Here is a 19,048-nt window from a genome sequence, read left to right on the forward strand (position 1 = left end):
ATAAAAGCCGAAAGTATGTTTCGAACAACACTACTAAACTGAATTCATCACATTGACTTGGGGTAATATTAGATGCAAGGTTCATTTCAATTGTGAATTAGAGCTAGCAAGTGAAATGTTTTTTTTCATCAAAGCCCGCCAAATATACTAAATGGGCACAAGTGAAAATCTGAAAGCGGTGTGAAAGGTTCCCTTTATTCTTTGATTTGAGGATAATATAGTATTTAACAAATTGCGAAGAAAATGTGCCCGAGCTGTCGCACCCTATTTTGATGGAAGCCCAATGTGGAGCTCTTGGAGGAAAACTCGCTGGGAGCAAAAAATCACTCGTCAAAGAGAGCTGACTTGGTCATGCTGTCAAATTGGAGGTGGAAATCTAATAATGGAAGAACTGGGGGTGGAATTCTGGCAAAGTTGCTGGGGCGGAAATCTAAAAAACTGTTTTTAAGCTAAGCTAGCCACCCACTGTACGCGTTTTGATCTTTGAAGACCCTATAGCATAAAATATAATAACCCGTTTTTCTTTGTTGAATTTTTCTTAAACTGATCCATTCTCATGAGCCAGCTTTACTGTGCTTACTATTCCCTTCTGACTTCTTGAAGTTTTTTGATATCACTATAAATACATGACTTTTGTCCCTTAAGTTCATCACTTCACTCGAGCTTCACAATAAGCATTCCACTAGCTTATCTAAACCCTTCACCACCTTTCTTCAATTCTTTCTGATCTTCTGAGTCATGAAGAAGTATTACACTGCAATCGTTCTTTCTGTATTTCTTTTGCTTACATTAGCTACTACCTCTGTTCAAGGCCAGGGCACTAGTGTGGGATTCTATTCAAGAACATGCTCGCAAGCCGAATCCATTGTTAGAGCGACAGTTCAATCCCACTTCCGCTCGGATCCCTCCATTGCTCCCGGTTTGCTTAGAATGCATTTTCATGACTGCTTTGTCCAAGGGTGTGATGCATCAATTCTTATTGATGGATCTTCCACAGAAAAAACTGCAGGACCTAATCTCTTATTAAGAGGTTACGATGCCATTGACGATGCTAAGAGGCAGCTTGAAGCTGCATGCCCTGGTGTTGTATCTTGCGCTGATATTCTTGCTTTGGCTGCCAGAGATTCCGTCGTTATGGTAAGCACGTAATGAAAACAAAATAAAAGAACGTAGTTAACCCAGAATAATGAACAATATACTAACGGATATATATATAACCTTGGCAGACAAATGGACTAAGTTGGTCAGTGCCTACAGGGCGTAGAGATGGACGTGTTTCATTGGCTTCCGATACCTCTAATCTTCCAGGTTTCACAGACTCCGTTGATGTACAAAAGCAGAAGTTTACTGCTAAGGGACTGAATACTCAGGATCTGGTGGCTCTTGTTGGTAATAATTATTGAACACCTGGATAAATTATACTACTAGCTAGCATCAAGGTTCATTTTCGCTAACCATAGTATACTTGCATTATAATTTGTAACCAGGAGGGCACACCATTGGGACTGTAGCGTGCCAGTTCTTCAGCTACAGACTGAACAACTTTACCACAGCAGGTGCAGATCCAAGCATCGACCCATCTTTTCTTCCTCAGTTACGAGCTCTTTGTCCATCCAATGGCGATGGAAACAGACGTGTTGCACTAGACACTGGGAGCCAAAACAGTTTTGATACTTCTTTCTTTACGAACTTGAGGAATGGAAGGGGTATACTCGAGTCCGATCAAAAGTTATGGAGTGATACTTCAACGAGAACTATTGTACAGCAATTTTCTGGTCCCATTAGAGGTTTGCTCGGGTTGAGGTTTGGTATTGAGTTTGGCAGGTCGATGGTGAAGATGAGTAATATAGAAGTGAAGACAGGTACACAAGGCGAGATTCGCAGAGTTTGCTCTGCGATTAACTAGTTTCGACTAGAGCATGTATCATCAATTTGTCACTTAGCGTAAGCTAAGAATAGTTTTGTTTAATAAGAAGATTGTGAATGGTAATTTGAGTGGGATAAAGTGACACTTGATTGGTTAAATAGATTGTTTTTTCAAACAACGGATGAAAAGTAGTCTTGCTCTCTGAAAAAGGGATTGCTTCCTAGGATTATCAATTCAACATCTTTTAACACATTTTTGGGGAAAGTTCGTTCTAACTATCCAAAGAATAAAAAACAACGCATTTTGGAGGAAAATAAAAGTTCATTGCTTCGTTAAAAGATGCATTATATCTACGACATAAGACTTTCACAACTAATCTTTGAGACTTTGACAAACCGTAGAATTTTTAAAATAATAAAACTGAAAGTACATAATATAATTGCTGATTGGTATGTCTATTGAATATGTGAACATTTTTTCACCTCAATGCCGAAGCTTTTCTTTTCTCAAAAAAGAGGTACAACCTCGACACGAAAATAATCACTTCCGCTGTAGTTCCACACATCCATGCAACCGCACCAGCTCCATAGCATCGTGCCAACAAGGACTACAGATGCTATCTGCTCTCAGACCATGTTAGCTTCAAAAACTCATCATGACTCGAAGTAGCCTTTGCACTAAGTTAAAAGAGTTGACTAAATTGCCAGAAATGTGGCTAATCAACGAACAAAAATGTTGTAGTACATAGCTTACATGTAGAATAAAGATAGATATTTTAGTATGTAGCCTACGCATAGATCACACTTCACTTTTATTCCCAAGCTATTTGGTCCTTCATACTGTTCCAGCGAGAGACAAGTCAAACAAGGGCTTCCAGACTAAGTATACCCAATGAACATAAGGGATTCAAGATGTATCAATCTCGAAAAGTAAACTAAATCCCACTACCAATTTCAAATGAAAAACTCTTCAGGTTCAGAAACATTACCAGTAATCAGAACACGAGCAATTACCTACACTGAAATGATGAAAGCAGTAAAGGCCCTCAGCACAATTTTCTGTTGGACAACGCTACTAATGAATTTATAAACAGAATGACCCAATCTTCGGGGCCATGACGGTGGCCGGATAGTACCGAATAGTGCCTAGTTGATCACCATTCATACTAAATACTTTTATAAGCTGTTTCGCTGAGCCACTGGCGATAATAGGAGCATGTCAACGAACAGCCAGTGCAGTGAGTGAGCCTCTATGCGCATCAATAGTGAGGTAGGCATCAGTTTCATTTCTGATATTCAAGAAATTGAATGTCACCTGCCTGGGACGCACTAACAATCTACAGGGAAATAAAGAAAAAATAATTTATTAGAAACATTTACATTGTCATGTTCAGATAAATTACATCTTCTTACAAAAAAAGGATAAATTATACTAAAAAAATAGGAAAGACAAAGTGATGCAAGGGCAAGTTATTGGACGGATTCAAGTAACAAAATGCAAACAAATCAAAACTGATGCAAGGGCAATAACTTGGACAGATTCAAGTAATATTAAAGCTTATTCAATAGCCATATTCTTGTATGCATTTGGACTTAATATCAGTATCAACTTAATTTACAATAGCTTATCCAAAACTCGAGCTAATTAGTTCAGATTCACATATTAACATCATAAGGATTAGTATCATTCTGTCATTATACTTACTAAATACTAATGGAGTAAAAGTGGCAAACCCCATGTGGCAAAGCATAGTCCTTTCCAAGTTAGAAGGACCTTGAGTTGACTTGAATCCACATCGGAAATGGAACATATCTCATAAACACATACAGTTCACTTTAAATAAGTTCGGTATTGACATGTCTCGAGATAGGGACCTGAGATATCCACTTTTTACTATAGGTTTTGCTTATGAGACGTTTGGTGTAACTGACAATGTACATTGCAAATCCTCAACACAACTGTGGTAAGAAAAAGGATCAGCTAACACTCCTAAGGATCTGGACCAAGGCCAATCTTTAATGCATTTCTGTTAAAACCAGAATCTACATTAATGATCCGAATAAGAAGTTGGTATGAAGCACGGATACTCCTATAAAGGTGAAGTATCGGTATCCGACACGTATCCGATACGGATACGTCCAGATACGCGTCCGATACGTGTTGGATACGCGATTTAGAGTATCCGATTTTTTAATTTCCGATACGTGGGGGATACGTGGGGGATATGCGGGGGATACGTGGGGGATACGCCGAAATATTAATCTCACAATTTTTTTTTGGAATTTCAAAAAAAAAAAAAAAAAAAAATAAAAAGAAATAAAATCCAAAATAAAAAGAGATGCAAAAGAAGAAAAATGAAATAATTAAGTGGTACCTGACTAACTAATTCTAATCTGCAAAAAAATAGAACTTTCTTTTGAAACCTCCATTGATAAATCTTGATTGGTCATTGTATGTGTTTGAATTGCCATTTTAATTTTAATTTGGTGAAAAATATTTAATTATATAATATATATATATATATATATATATATATATCGGTTTGTCTAGGGTGCCACTCTTATAGTGACACCCTTATCTCACACTTCTTCTGGTCTCTCAGATCTGTTCATCAGATCACCAGATCTAGTTCGAAATAAAAATTGTGAAATTTCAAAATTTCGAACTAATTCAAAAACTGAAAAACGAAAAACACGAAATTCTCACTAAAACCCAATTCCATCGCTCCAGAGAGAGTTCTCTTGACGCCATTAACGACCACACTGAGCTCTCTTGACAAAGACTCAACCAACGACCAAACCCCCACGAAATCGGTCGGTTTTAATCCCAAAAAACCCAACGCTATGGTATAGCCAAAACTCGATTCCCCACTCTTCACAAATCGCGATTTGACTCCATTATCGCCTTTCAAAGCTTTCAGATGCGTAACGTATCCATACGTATGGGCATCGTATATATTCAGATAACGGTGGACTTGCTTTATGGACTACTTATAGATGGAGAAAACTTCGTAGAACACGAAAACAGAGTCGGACTTCTTTAACAACGTCTTCGTTAACTTGTTGAAGTGAAGAGCTTTCTTCTTCTTCTTCTTCACCACAATTGATAAACCCAAGGAATAGTTATTAGGTAATGTGTTTGAAGAAAATGTTAACCCCTCATTATATTTAGTTTTGTTTTGGAATGTGGTTATGATTGTTTTGGTGTTTTTAGGTTGCCCTACGAGGAAATGTGGAATTGGATCGAGAATGGATAAATGGGTAGGAGTTATTTTTTGGCTTTTGAATTGATATTTTGGGAGTATTGATAAATTGATTAGGGTTTAGGGTTTTGGTGAATGAAGGGTATTTTGGTTATTGTGATGAGTTTTTTGTAATGTGTTACGGTTTAAGATGTAGGTAGTGTGATACATTTGGTAGTTCACAAATGAATTCACATGTTTTATGGAATTCAGAAAATGCGCAAATGATAGTGTTTGTGAATTTTTGTAAAAGTTATATAATGTCTTTGAATGAATGCAGTTTCGAATAAGAATAAAAATTATTGCATTATGAACCATAGTTTTAGTATAGTTATTGAGGCCGTGACACAATAACTTCATATTTGATCCCTATGGTTTTACTTGTACTGTTTCCTGCCTATGTGTTTCCATTCTTAAGCAGTCATACACATAGGTATTTAAGATTGTTTGACTATGTATGACAAGATGAGGCCTTCTTGTCGAAAGTAAGTCGTCAGCCTCTAGCAAGGTATATGATCATTTATATAGTTCATATCATATATTCTACTACATTTTAGGGTTAGTGCATATTCATGACTCGAAGTCTTTGGTACCAAGTCCTTTAGAATTGCTCACTAAAATTAGACTTTTATCGAAAGCAAAACCACTCAAATATGCATTGTGTTAGTAAAGTGAGATATGGGATTTTTATAAAAGTGTAAATGAAAAACTGTTGCCACTTAGAAGTATGTTGTGGGCTATGAAACTTTTATGACTTTATATTTCTAGTGTTCTTACCTTCCATTTTTCTAGGAGCCGTAACTAAAACATTTCTTGAAGCTTTAAGTCGACATATTAAATCTTTGTGGTGTTGTACTTTTCTTTGTCTTTGTCATGTTTTAGTTCCACTAAGATTTCGTTTTATTGCAATTATCTTGCACTTATCCTTTAGTGACTTTATAAAGATTGAAATTCAGATTCATGTAAATCTTTCAGCTTTTGGAGCTTGATCATCAAATTGAAAAAAAAAAAGAAACACTATGAGTTTTTGGAGGGCATAATTGTATTCTTAAAGGTAGTTTAAGTATGTTATAAAACACTATGAGTTTTATAACATACTTAAAGTTGGAAAATCGGCTAAACTGCAGTTGGTTGATTGAATTTCAGAGTACACTTACACAACCAAGGTGAATGAAAAGATCGATGTATACAGTTTTGGGGTAGTACTCCTAGAATTGACTACGGGAAAGGAACCTAATGATGGAGATGAGCACATAAGTCTTGCCGAATGGGCATGGCGTCACTTTAATGAGGAAAAATCTATAACTAATGCCCTGGACGAGGAGATCAGGGATCCATGTTATTTGCATGAAATGAGTTTGGTCTTGGACTAGGGATCATATGTACAATTGTGTTTAACCTTCAAAGCGACCTTCAATGACGGAGGTATTGCAAGTCCTACTCCGATGTGGCCCTCAGCAAATCAACAGACAGAAGAAAACCGAGAACATGCATGACGTCGATCCCCTCGTAGATACAACTAGTAGCTACCTTCTTTGCTACAAGGATAGTCACTTGGGATCATTGAAGTACAATTCCAATTGTGCTTGATTATAAATAAGGTTGATGAGCTGAAGTTTTTCATGTATTTGTCTTGTGGCTGTACTTATTTATACTCAGGAGTGAGAAATAGAAATTTCATATATTATGAATTTCATGTATCAACTGTGCCTTTCAGTATAAAACTATAAGCGGTACCGAACTATAAGTGGCTTATTTAGTTATTTTCACTCTTTTGGCTTGTCTTCAGGTATTTGTGAGGCAACTCAATTTTCTGGGCAAAGTTGTGAGGCAAAAGGAATCAAAGAGTGTATAAATTGGTTCTAGCTATTGCTATCGCACCTTGAATCCTACCCTCGCTATTAATTACACTCCCTTCCACAAGACTTGGCATCCCCGGGAATAAATCGTTCAACATGATCGAGAAAACAAAAGTTCTCTTAACTATTTTAACTAACAAAATGCAAATAACAATCACAGCTAAGTCAAATATTTTGCAAAATGGAAGAAACGAAAAACTAATCGACCTTGGGGATAACTTATTTTCCCCTTGGAATGGATTCCAATAATTTGATTGCTCAATGTATGTTACAAAACTATCAAACACCTAACAATCAAATGTATCTGTTTGGACTTTGTCCCAAACGGTGGTGTAGCCATGTCGTTTGGCCTTAGTACCAAACGGTGTGGCCATGCGGTTTGGGACTAAGTCCAAACGGTAATAGGCCATGTTGGGGTTTGGTCCTTAGTACCATGCGGTGTGGCCTTATGCAGTTTGGGACTGCAGTTTGGGACTAAGTCCAAACGGTGGCTATGCCGTTTGGGACAAAGTCCAATTTTTGCAAGTTCAAACGCCATTTTTTGCAAGTTCAAATCCAAGCGATATGGCCTTAGTACCGTTTGGATGGGGATTTTAGTTCTAAACGGCATGGCCGTTGGCGTTTGGCTTTAGCAAGTTCAAAGTCAAGCGGCGGTATGGCCAACGGTGACCATGCGTTTGCTTGACTTTGAACTTGCAAAGCGGCATGGCCCAACAGTTTGGGGACTAAGTCCAAACGGTGTGGCCATGCCGGACCGCATTGGCCTTAGTACCAAAAGTATGACCATGCCGTTTGGGACTAAGTCCAAACGGTGTGGCCATGGCGGAAAGGACCAACGGGTAAAAAACGGTAAAGGAAAGGACCAGCGGGTAAAGGGAAGTGAAGAAATTGTACAATTTGTGAATATCCAAGATAAATAACATTGTCAACTAAGTTGGTCTCAAAGCGAAGTGTGCATATGGATTGTAAAAATACGTGTTTTCAACGGTCGAACTTGGCAAAATGCAATTTTTGAGCATGGTTTCTACGTCTGTATCTCTCGAAGTTTCTGAATCAAGCGAAACATATAAAATGGCGGTTCCCCACGGAACTATATTCCTACAAATCAAACACATCCTAAGATTATTCAATTCGGACTTGGCTTCAATGGGCATTCATGTACATCCTTCAAATTTTTATTACACGCACTATTTGGTAGTTCTGGAAGTGTATCTTGGAATCACAATCCTCTCGAAGGAGCGTAAGTGGCCATCAATGACATTATATCAGCTCGTCGGCAGTGCAGTTCAATTTGTATTTGCTTGGCTTAATGCGAACCGAAGAGCTTTAAGTTGACTAAATTTAATTTAAGAATTATGGTTAGCTACTATATCACAATAGACAAATGTCATGTTAAAATCACCATTACATCCCAAAATGCGCAGTCCGTTTCAATATGCTCGGAGACAGAATGCTCCAATAGAATACATAATATGCCCGGAGACAGAATCCTTCAATAGAATACATAATATGCCCGGAGACAGAATGCTTCAATAGAGTACATAAAAACAAGCTGCGTCCTCGAATCCAAACCAATTTATTTTTCAAATTTGAACAAAGGTAAGGTACAAATCTCCAACAAATGCACCCTAGTTACATTGATTTAGTCGGTTTGCACGAAAAGCTCTTGCAAAAGACCTCGGGGAGTTGGCAGCCAATCGAGCTTGTTTTTCCATTGATCTGTCGGAAGAATCGTCTTAGTAAGGCAAAAAAAAAAAATCCATAATATCAACGAAGGAAAATTTTCTTTTACTTCTTAGTGAGAATAATGATGAGATGGAGCACATACCACATATTATGGAACTGTTATGTGGTCGAGTACTTCTTAAGTTCGGTAAATCTTGGATAACCACCAAGAAGAATGTCGGGTTTAAAAAGAAAATAATAAGTGTAAATGTAAGAAAAAACCTATTTGTTTATGGAGAATAGACCTCTTGGACTCCCTTATTAGGGTCATCAAGAAACTCCGCTACTCCTTCTATTCCAACCTTTTTAGCAGCTTCTACAAGAAACTCCCTGCATCAGTTACAAAGAGTCACACTTGTTAATATTTCTAAAATAAAAACTGCAAACCATTGTCGCTATGATCGAGAATGAGCACTTGTCTCCTATATACTTCCCTGGGGGTGAAATAGCCGAGGTGCAACTCCTCCACAAGAGCATTTTGCTTATCGTAACCCGATGCCCCGCAAATGTTATGAGTCCGTGGTTATCTAAAGTGTTTTCCCCTACATTATTTAAGCATATCGGTCAATGTTAATTTAGCAGCGGTTTCTTGATTCATCTATTTGTAACGATTGGAATTAAAGTTTGATTCAAGCTTTACGTGAGCCCATCCACATCGTAGTCAAGACCATGACCACGGAACACCTACATGATTCAAAACCTCATTAACACCAAATGCATTGGACCAAAGAAACACACAATATATATAGATAAAAAAGAACGGAAGAAAAACCTCGACCATTCGAGCTTTTATTCTTTCAGATTGAGGTCCAAATTTCTCCCCTGTAATGAACTTTCTTAACAACACCTTCTTTTTGAGCCGAAGATTAGGGAAATAAGGGTGCCACCGACCTGTAAAATATAGTCTCGTTATCTCGTAGAAATGTAACTAACTAACGTAAAATATAGTCTAGTTATCCATTGAAATGTAACTAAGTAAAATAGCAATTACAACAATGAGATCGAAGCGGTGATTGAGGGAAGGAAACCAAAAAATCGGCCCGATCATTTGATGAGGCTATAGCCTTGTCTAGATTCCCGCCATCGCTAGTAAGCTAATGAACAAAGAGGACTTTATCAATGAGATAAGGCACTACACAAGTGTGAAGGAGGTCGAAAAGGACATGTACCAAGGAGAAAGAATATATCGATTCTTGACTAAATAGTTAAGCTGGACGCTTTGGCTAAAATCGGATTGAGTGTTCAAATTTATACATTAAAGGAAATTAAATGAATGAAATGCTGAAACTAAATTATGGTTCACAACTTTACATATTCATCATGATACAACATAAAAATAGAAGGAATTGAACCCTTAATGTGGACTTTGAACTTGCAAAAAATATGGCGTGTCCCTCGTTCAACATATTGATAAGTAGAAAACTAGTAGCATTTGCGATGGATTCTTGAGAACACCAAGCACTATGTGAAACTGAAATATTAGATCTAAACAACCCATAAACTACTAAGATTAGATCAGATCAAAGCATGATTATCATAAAAATGAAACAAACAATAATAATAAATCTTATGAAAATAAAAGAGTGAAAGAGATTTTGATTCGCGGTAAACGTTAGCATGCACCATGATTTTGGGTTTCGATTTTTGAAGAGGCAAATTTGTGAATCAAACTCGAAATCAATTCGTGAATCAATTTGTGGGTTTCGAAATTTTGGGTTTGATTTTGGATTATGAATGATAGCTATTGTTGATTTTGGGTTTCGATTTTTGAAGATTTTCTGTAGTGAGAGGAGAGAGAGAGAGAGAGAGAGAAGGCGTTGGTTTTGTTGGAGATTGAGAAACGAAATTTGGGAGAGAAACACTATAATTACCATTATACCCTTTATTTCGAATTAGATTTGATGATCTCAGAAACAGATCTAACGGACCAGCAGAAGTGTGAGATAAGAGTGTCACTATAAGACGTATCTATAGTGGCACTCTAGACAAACCGTATATATATATATATATATATATATATATATATATATATATATATATATTATTCAAACGTATCTATGACGTATCCGTATCCTATATTTTTGAAAAATACCGTGTCCGCGTATCCGTGTCGTGTCGTATCCGTGTCGCGTATCGGTATCCGTGCTTCCTAGGTTGGTACGATCAGTTCTTGGATCTTGAGATAGCCACTTCAAGTCTGAGTGAACAAGAGTAAACTACAATAATGATAGGTTAGCAGAATATCAGGCAACTATCAGAATAGATTTAAGCACTCGGAACTGAGTTACAAATAATTTATAAGATCAATCTACTGAAGTACCTTTCCAGAATCTAATCCAGGCTGAAAATCAACGCCCATGACTCTTTCCACTCTTTGCTTGTGCGCACGGGTTGTACACACTAGCCTATAAATCATAAAAGAAAAACAATAGCTAATTACAGAGAATCTCTGAATAAATGAGATTATAAGAAATCGAGTAAAAAGAGACAGCTAAAGGTACAGTAAACTGAAGCTTCTGAGACCACACAACAGTCTGGAGATATTGCATAGATGGAGTTAGAAACGAACAAAACGAATCCAGTACCATTACAAAGACGGGGAGTACACATCTTTCCCTTTACTAACACAATGCTAGCAGAATTCATTATAAAATGAAAAGCTTACATTTCAGGCATATGGATGTCAAATAATCTGACAGATCCATCCACATAACCAGCTACAAACTGACAACCATGAACTTGAGAAGCCGACTACAGATTAAACGACATTGTTATGCAAAGAAAAGCATTGTGAAGTAACTGCATATGATCTCCTAAACCAGTATACAATTAGGAGTAGTCAAACAAAGCAAACATCGCATTCAGCACTGCCGACAATGAAAACCAGTGCAGCATATTTTGACCCACTCTCCCAAGGCACTTAAACAAAATACCTTCACATCTAATTTTGATATATCACCTGAGAGCTCATCCAAACATTTGTTCTAGAGTTTAATGCATATAGGCTCTAGAGTCATTCTTTATTATGTAAGTCTTGAATACATGACTGGTTGCTTCCTAATACCTTGTAACATAATAAAATATATGATCAGCACGATAAAGCAAATACAACTTTTGAAGCGGACAACTACAATTTAAACCCATTACATCCAAGAATCATTTTTAGACATTGTAAACCAATAAAAAACATAAACTCACCAGTGCTGAAATGCTGGTGTCTGATGATGAGAGTCTATGATGCACAGATACTGCTGTATACCTATTGCACCGGTGTCCACTGGGTACGATACTGGTACTGGTACTGGATACACTTCGGATACTGCTGAAACATATTGTTCCATATGCTCACATAGATGGAACAGACGAAATAGAGAAAGATGAAGAGGAACTCTGAAGCTTTTCTTTTCTCCAAAACAAATGATCACTTCCACCGCAGTTCCACACCTCCATGCAACAGCACCAGCTCCATAGCATCGTGTCAGCAAGGACTACAGATGCTATCTGCTCTCAGACTATGCTTGCTTCAAAAACTCATCATGACTCGAAGTAGCCTTTGCATTAAGTTAAAAGAGTTGACTACATTGGAAGAAATGTGTCCAAGGAAATCAACGAACAAAAATGTTGCAGTAGACAGCTTACAAGTAGAATAAACTCTGAAAGTATTGGTATTGTAGTATGTAGCCAACTCATAGATCACACTTCACTTCGAAAATATTTCCCATACTATTTAGTCCTTCATACTGTGCCAGCGAGCTGAGAGACAAGTCGAACAAGGGCTTCAAGACTAAGTAAACCCAATGGACACAAGGGATTCAAGATGCATCAATCTCAAAATATAAACTAAGTGGATCCAGTCCCACCACCAATTTCAAATGAGAAACTTCGGATTCAGAAACATTACCAGTAATCAGAACACGAGCAATTACCTCCACTGAAATGATGAAAGCGGTAAGGGTCCCTCAGCACAATTTTCCGTTGGACAACGCTACTAACGAATTTATAAACAGAATGACAATCTCCACAAACACGAAGATTCTTGAAGATTCTGATTGTTGAACCCTCTGGAGTACCTATCAAACTAAATGCAAGGGCAAGCCTTTCACTATGATTCCAAAGATTGTGCTCCTTCTGTTCTTCATCTGTATCATGCAGTGCAAAACTTGTATCTGGGACATACCCTGCTTCTTTGATCATCATTTTGAGATCTTTCAACTTCCCGTGAATCTGTACAGCCTGTGGGTGCGACTGGTCTCCAATCTTAAATGAACTCACTTTGTTGTTCACTTTTACCCAACTGCAAGCAGGCTGTTTCTTTATTTTACTTGAAGTCATTCGCCTCCTGATGTTGTCCACATCCTCCCACAGTCCATTAACAGCACATACATTAGATAATAGAACATAAGCCGAATCATCTGACGGGTCCAGCTCGAGAAGATGGTTGGCTGCTTTCCTTCCAAGCTCCATGTTATTGTGGGTTCTAGATGCAGACAACAAGCTCCTCCATACAAGGTCATTTGGTGGAACTGGCATTTCTTTAACAAACTTTTCAGCGTCATTAAGCCTTCCTGACCGCCCAAGTAGGTCAATTATGCAGACACAATGCTCTATTCCTGGTGGTACCCCAAATTCTTTTGTCATAGAAGCATAGTGTGCAAGGCCCTCCTCCACGAGACCCCCATGGTTACAGGCAGAGAAGAGAAACAAAGGTAACATGGTCTGGTCTTGATCCTACTTGTAGCATATGACGAAAAGTATCTCTAGCTTTCTCGAAGTAACCATGTCTAGAAAATCCTGATATCAGTATATTCCATGACAATCGTGACCTATTGCTTGGAGAAGGGAGCATCTGCAATACCTCCTCCATTTCTCCACACTTTCCATACATATCCATTGCTGCATTTGTAACATGGAGATCTGAATCAAACCCTGTCTTAATGATAAGATTGTGAAGCTGTTGACCTTCCTCCAATAAGCCCAAGTTTGCACTAGCAGCAAGGCCTCCAGAGAAGCTGAATTGGTCAAAATCCAACCTAGCTCGGTGCATCTTAGCAAAAAGCTTTAAAGCATCTTCGCCACAGCCATGATGAGCATTTGCAGCAATCATCGCATTCCATGAGACAGCATTCTGGGTATCCAATCTCTCAAAGATGAAGTTACTCGAATTAAGATCGCCACACTTGGCATACATTGTAAGAAGAGAGTTCCGCACATAACTATCTTGTTCAAAACCTGTGATAACTGTATGTGCATGGACGGACATCCCATAATTTAGTAAATCCTCTGAAGCGGAGAAAGACCCAAGAACATTAACTATGGTGATGTAGTTTGCAGAGATTCCATCTTCTCTCATCAACTTAAAATACTTCACTGCCTTTTGTGATTCTTCATTATCCAAATGCCCTCCTATAACTGTGTTCCAGGTAACGACATCATGTTGAGGCATTGATTGGAATATATTTTCAGCATACCCCATTACACCACACTTTCCATACATGGTGATCAGTGCATTTCCCAGCAGCAAGTTTTCGTGGAGCCCTTCACGGAATATAAGAGCATGGATAATCTTTCCTTCAGTCAAAGCTTCACGGTGCGAACATGCAGTCAACACGCTGGCAAAAGTGACATGGGTCCTTATTCCATTTGTCGTATAGAGCATGGAGAAGAATTCTAGAGCATCTTGGTAATCACCATTTTGAACATAAGAAGCCAACATCGTGTTCCATGAAATCACGTCCTTTCCAGGAATCTCCTGAAACAACCTAACTGCATGTTCACATCTTCCTGACTCGGAATACATGGTAAGAAGAGTATTGCAAACACAGAGATTTGAATCAAATCCAAATTTAACAACCATATCATGAATCCCCATTCCCCATTTGATATTGTCTACATTACTACAAGCCAAAATCATACTAGATAGCGACGTAGAAGTAGGTTTTACTTTAGCATGTCTCATCCAGCGAAAACATTTCAGCGATTCCTCACAAAGCTGATTATGTGAATACACAGTTATCATTGAATTCCATGAGATTGAGTCACGTTCCACCATCCTATCAAAGACAAAGCAAGCACTTTCCACGCACCCAAAACAACCAAACATGGATATAAGAGCATTTGCAACAGAAACATTAGAAGCAAACCCTGTAACAATAACATGAGCAAGAACCTGCCGACCCATGACTTGATCCTCAAGTAATCCACACGAACTAATGATTGTTGAAAAAGAATTTGCATTACATTTGACTCCTTCACGCTTCATTCTTTCATAAATCTTCAGAACTTCCTTAGGATCATTAGTTGAGAAACTAACCATGAAAGAAGTCCAAGAAACTATATTCTTCTCCGGCATTTCCTTAAAAAAACTACACGCCTCCGCCGTAAAACCATAAGAACCATAAAAGTTCAGTAATGCAGTACTAACAAAAACATTAGACAAAAGTCCAAATTTCACAACAAGTCCATGAACTTGACTCCCATGCAAAACCATCCCTTCTGACCTATTACAAGCAGTTAACAAACTAGCTAAAATAAACCCATTTGGCTCAATCCCTTGTCCCCACATTTCACGAAACAACTCAACAGCTTCATCATACAACCCCGCTCGAACATAACCCGAAAGCATAGTACTCCAACTCGACTCACTTCTCTGAGGCATTTCATCAAACAAGTATCTCGACGACTCGACACACCCAAACCTCGAATAAAAATTTATCAATGTATTTAAATGGAACTGGCTTAGTGCTACATTCTTGACACAAAATGCATGTAAAGCTTTTCCAGTAATAAAACTAGTGATTTCCGAGAACCCCTTTTGGTTAAAAAGCGAGATTTCAATGTTCCGGTGGTCTGATAGGATTTGGGTTCCATGTTTTATGGGCTTTAAAAATGTGCATGATGAAGAGAATGACGTGTGTAGTAAGTTTGAGTGAAGGGAATGAGAGGGAGTAGAGAAAGTTAGTTTTGAGTTTAAAGCTGGTGAGAGGTTTCTAGTCAACTTATTAGCCAGCTCTATTTTTTTTTAAATTTTTTGTTGTGGTAAAGATTTGGGATTTTGGGGGCAAGTTTTGTTGTAAAGATTCCAAGTCTTTTTTACATTTTTTGCTGAACAAAACTAATTAATGTTCTGGTGTTGTAGCCCATCACATAGGGTATGTTTGGTTCGCAGAATTCTTTTTCAACAATAAATTGCATTCATGGAATCTGTTTGACCTAAATTTGATTTCTAAAAATTTGTTTTCCAACTGTTTGTTTCAACGATGAAAGCTATTTTTTTATTATAAAACTCTTATGAGATGACAAGAAACCTAAAAAAAGAAAACAACTTCTTTTCTATTTTTTAGGAAGTTGTTTTCACCCATTCTGAGAATCCATTTTCCACTTTTCTATTTCCATGGTTCACCAAGCACTTACGATTTTAGATTCCATGAAAACATTTTCTTTTGCTCATCTTTCCGTGAACCAAACGCATCCATAGTCTTCTCTAAGAGTGCTTTTATTATGAAGGAAAGACTATGGAAAGAAAAGGAAAATAGGTGTGGTCCACCTTTTCCAGTGCCGGCTTGTCCATAAAGCGAGTTAGGCAATTGCCTAAGGCCTCGAGTGAAAAAAGGCCTCAAATTTCCACAAAAATCGTACTATGCAATATAAAATTCCTACTAAATAGCCAATAAATCTTACTAAAAGATTTTTGGATACTACAAAACATAATACATATCCCATACAAGTCTCCTAATAAAAGGTAATAATTCTCCTTCTCTTATGTTAAAAAGAATTTCCGAAAATATCTCAAATTTCAAATGGTTAAATTTTCAATTTTCCATCTCTATACTATATCTCCACAAATGATAAGTCTAACCAGACCTATGAGAAACAAATTAATCAAAATAAGCATAAATTTCAATTCTATTAGGCAAAGAAAACTTGCTATGTAGTGTAGAATTGCAAACAAAAAATGGAGTGTGACTTAAAATTTGGTTTGGAAAAAGGCCTCGAGTTCTGAGTTTCGCTTAAGGCCACACCGAAGCTAGGGCCGGCCCTGACCTTTTCCATAGTTTTTTGGCTGTTTGTTTGCCCCATGAAAAAGAATAGGTCATTCCGTATGGAAACAAAACTAGGGAAACGGAAATGGTTTTGTGTCCGTGCCCTACCCCTAAAAAAATCAAAAAAAAAAAAAAAAAAACCAACGAAAACTCAAGCCACCACACCTTTTTTTTTTTTCTCTTCTCATCTCTGACACCACTCAAATGCTATACTCTATCTCAGATACTTTTTTCCTCTCCTCTCTTTCTCTTTGTGGGATAAACATATTTTTTAAATATACATTTTTTTTCTTATTATTAGTAATTAATTAACTTGATATGACCAATCATTTCGATATCGCAGACATTTTCATGTTAGTTAATATTATATATGTTATTCTTAATATTTATCTGTTAATTAATTGTATTAATATTAACTCTTTGGTAATATTATATGTTTATCTGTTAATTAATTGTAACTTTGTTGATCGACTGTCTTAGGAATATGGATGACTACGAAATAGCTGCAGTCTTTTGTGTAATTGCTGCATATTTTATGGATGACTACGATTAATTGTAACATAGTTATTAGTGCCCAAGTTAAGATTTTATGTTCCTTTAATTTTGTGACAAATAATTTAGTGTGTAAGCAGTTTTTGTTGGTTTAATTTTTGGTGTTGGTTCAGAAGATTCTTGAAAAATCGTGCTTGAGAATTTGGTCTCGGGGATTTAACAAGATTTTTAAATTTGCGAGTCTGCTTTCCAATACAATTGGATTCATTTTGTTTTGATATTTGCACAGTAAGTTACGACTGTTTTATTACATAATGGTCAGTCTGGATTTGTTTGATGAAGTTCTATGTTTGGTGGCGTTTTGTGCATTTTCTGTTGGGAACCTCCTTTCATGGCCTGAAAGTTAGTTGTAGACAATTTAGTGTAGTTTCATACCCAATTTACCTTGGACTAATCCGAGTTATACAAATAAAGTTATGACAGTTTTAGTGCAGATAGGTCAACCAGGATTTTTCTGACAAAGTTCTGTGCATTTTTTGTTGGGAACCTCCTTTCGTGGCCTGAAAGTTAGTTGTAGACAATTTAGTGTAGTTTAATACTCAATTTACCTTGTACTAATCCGAGTTATACAAATAAAATTATGACAGTTTTACTGCAGATTGATTCAATATTGTTTTATTGAAATCCAACAAATATTTTTTTATGTCGCAGGCAAACCTGAAAAGGAAGACCTATAAAGGTAAACAAATACCTAGGTTGTTGGAGTGGGCTGAAGTGTCATATAAGTGTCTATTATTATTGTTAGACAATATTATATATGAGTTTGCAGGTGTCATACAAGTGTTTATACTCCTAAAACAGGGTAGTTTTTGTCATTTTTTTTTTCTGGTTCTATATGCTAAATTCATTTTAATTTACAAGTTTCATGTATATATCTGCAAAATGAAAAAAATCATGTCATTTGTTTTTTTTTTTTTCCCAAGAGCAATGAGTTTTGGAGAAAAATGATAAGTAATATGGATGATTTATTCATGTTTCCAGCTTTCTTTTCCTTTCCACAGCTTTTGTATAACAAACAGGATTATTCCTTTCCTCAGTTTTACTTTCCTTTCCACAGTTTACCAAACAGACACATACTTAAAACTCTTTCCATTCCATTCCATTCCTTTCCTTTCCACAGTGGACCACTTTCTTTATTTCCTTTCTTTTCCATTAGTAAAATTTTAACAAACACACCCTTAAGAGTAACTCTCAAGGACAAATTGGATGAAAAAATCACTCTCAAAAGTCAAAGCTACTTTTTTTTTAAATTAGTTATAAGGATTGGGTAGATAAAAGGTCAAATATACCCTTGATGCGAAATAAAAAATGGATAAGGGTAGACGAAAAGTAAAAAAAAAATAATACTACAAAACGAAATAAAAGAAAAGTTCATAGCGCGGCGAATGTTGTAGAATTAGTATGTTGTGGCCTTCTTTACAATCATACCGTAGACATACAAGGGGGCACACAACACAGACTCAATAGTCTTAATACTCGAGCGTAATAAACAACAAACAAAATTTAATTTCAAACCATAAGTTGAACAAGATAGTCACAAGATATTTTGTCAAAACAGCTGACTATTCATATATTAAAAGAAGGACAGCTTCAAAAATTGGACCCCGAGTTAACAAACATACCAAAATCAGATCCATGCTATTTTATTCCACAATAGGACGTGAAACCCACTTTTTGGGGTCCACATATATTCTCATCTTTGCCCTTTAATAATCATGTAAACTGTCTATGTAGTCTCTTAAATTAAAAACAAAAAAATATTCAA

The 19,048-nt window shown here is 36.9% G+C and overlaps 2 protein-coding genes and 1 pseudogene across 2 annotated transcripts; 1 reads left to right on the forward strand and 2 right to left on the reverse strand.

Moving 5' to 3' along the window:
* Positions 1-635: 635 nt before the first annotated feature.
* Positions 636-2,025, forward strand: LOC147492938 (peroxidase N1-like). Its single transcript, XM_086565337.1, has 3 exons — positions 636-1,137; positions 1,227-1,389; positions 1,488-2,025. Exons 1-3 carry the CDS (start codon positions 739-741, stop codon positions 1,904-1,906), a joined length of 981 nt encoding a protein of 326 aa, XP_086421463.1. The 5' UTR covers positions 636-738; the 3' UTR covers positions 1,907-2,025.
* Positions 2,026-2,168: 143 nt separating this feature from the next.
* Positions 2,169-12,033, reverse strand: LOC147492939 (regulatory-associated protein of TOR 2-like). Its single transcript, XM_086565338.1, has 3 exons — positions 11,891-12,033; positions 11,013-11,097; positions 2,169-3,203 (listed from the first exon to the last, which is right to left on the reverse strand). The coding sequence occupies exons 1-3, from the start codon at positions 12,031-12,033 to the stop codon at positions 3,150-3,152; spliced, it is 282 nt and encodes a 93-aa protein (XP_086421464.1). The 3' UTR covers positions 2,169-3,149.
* Positions 12,034-12,229: 196 nt separating this feature from the next.
* On the reverse strand, positions 12,230-15,706 carry LOC147492940 (pentatricopeptide repeat-containing protein At2g03880, mitochondrial pseudogene; annotated as a pseudogene).
* Between the last annotated feature and the right edge of the window lie 3,342 nt (positions 15,707-19,048).

This window comes from Coptis chinensis, chromosome 6 (genome assembly GCF_015680905.1).
Source record: "Coptis chinensis isolate HL-2020 chromosome 6, ASM1568090v1, whole genome shotgun sequence".
Taxonomy (NCBI): Eukaryota; Viridiplantae; Streptophyta; class Magnoliopsida; order Ranunculales; family Ranunculaceae; genus Coptis; species Coptis chinensis.

Bases quoted from the DNA above. Each gene is read 5' to 3' on its own strand.
- LOC147492938 (XM_086565337.1), top strand. From the start codon at position 739: ATGAAGAAGTATTACACTGCAATCGTTCTTTCTGTATTTCTTTTGCTT. The intron at 1,138-1,226 runs GTAAGCACGTAA...TAACCTTGGCAG, and splicing joins CCAGAGATTCCGTCGTTATG to ACAAATGGACTAAGTTGGTC. The intron at 1,390-1,487 runs GTAATAATTATT...ATTTGTAACCAG, and splicing joins GGATCTGGTGGCTCTTGTTG to GAGGGCACACCATTGGGACT.
- LOC147492939 (XM_086565338.1), bottom strand. From the start codon at position 12,033: ATGGAACAATATGTTTCAGCAGTATCCGAAGTGTATCCAGTACCAGTA. The intron at 11,098-11,890 runs GTGAGTTTATGT...TATGATTTATAG, and splicing joins ACACCAGCATTTCAGCACTG to GCTAGTGTGTACAACCCGTG. The intron at 3,204-11,012 runs GTACTTCAGTAG...ATTTCCCTGTAG, and splicing joins CTGGATTAGATTCTGGAAAG to ATTGTTAGTGCGTCCCAGGC.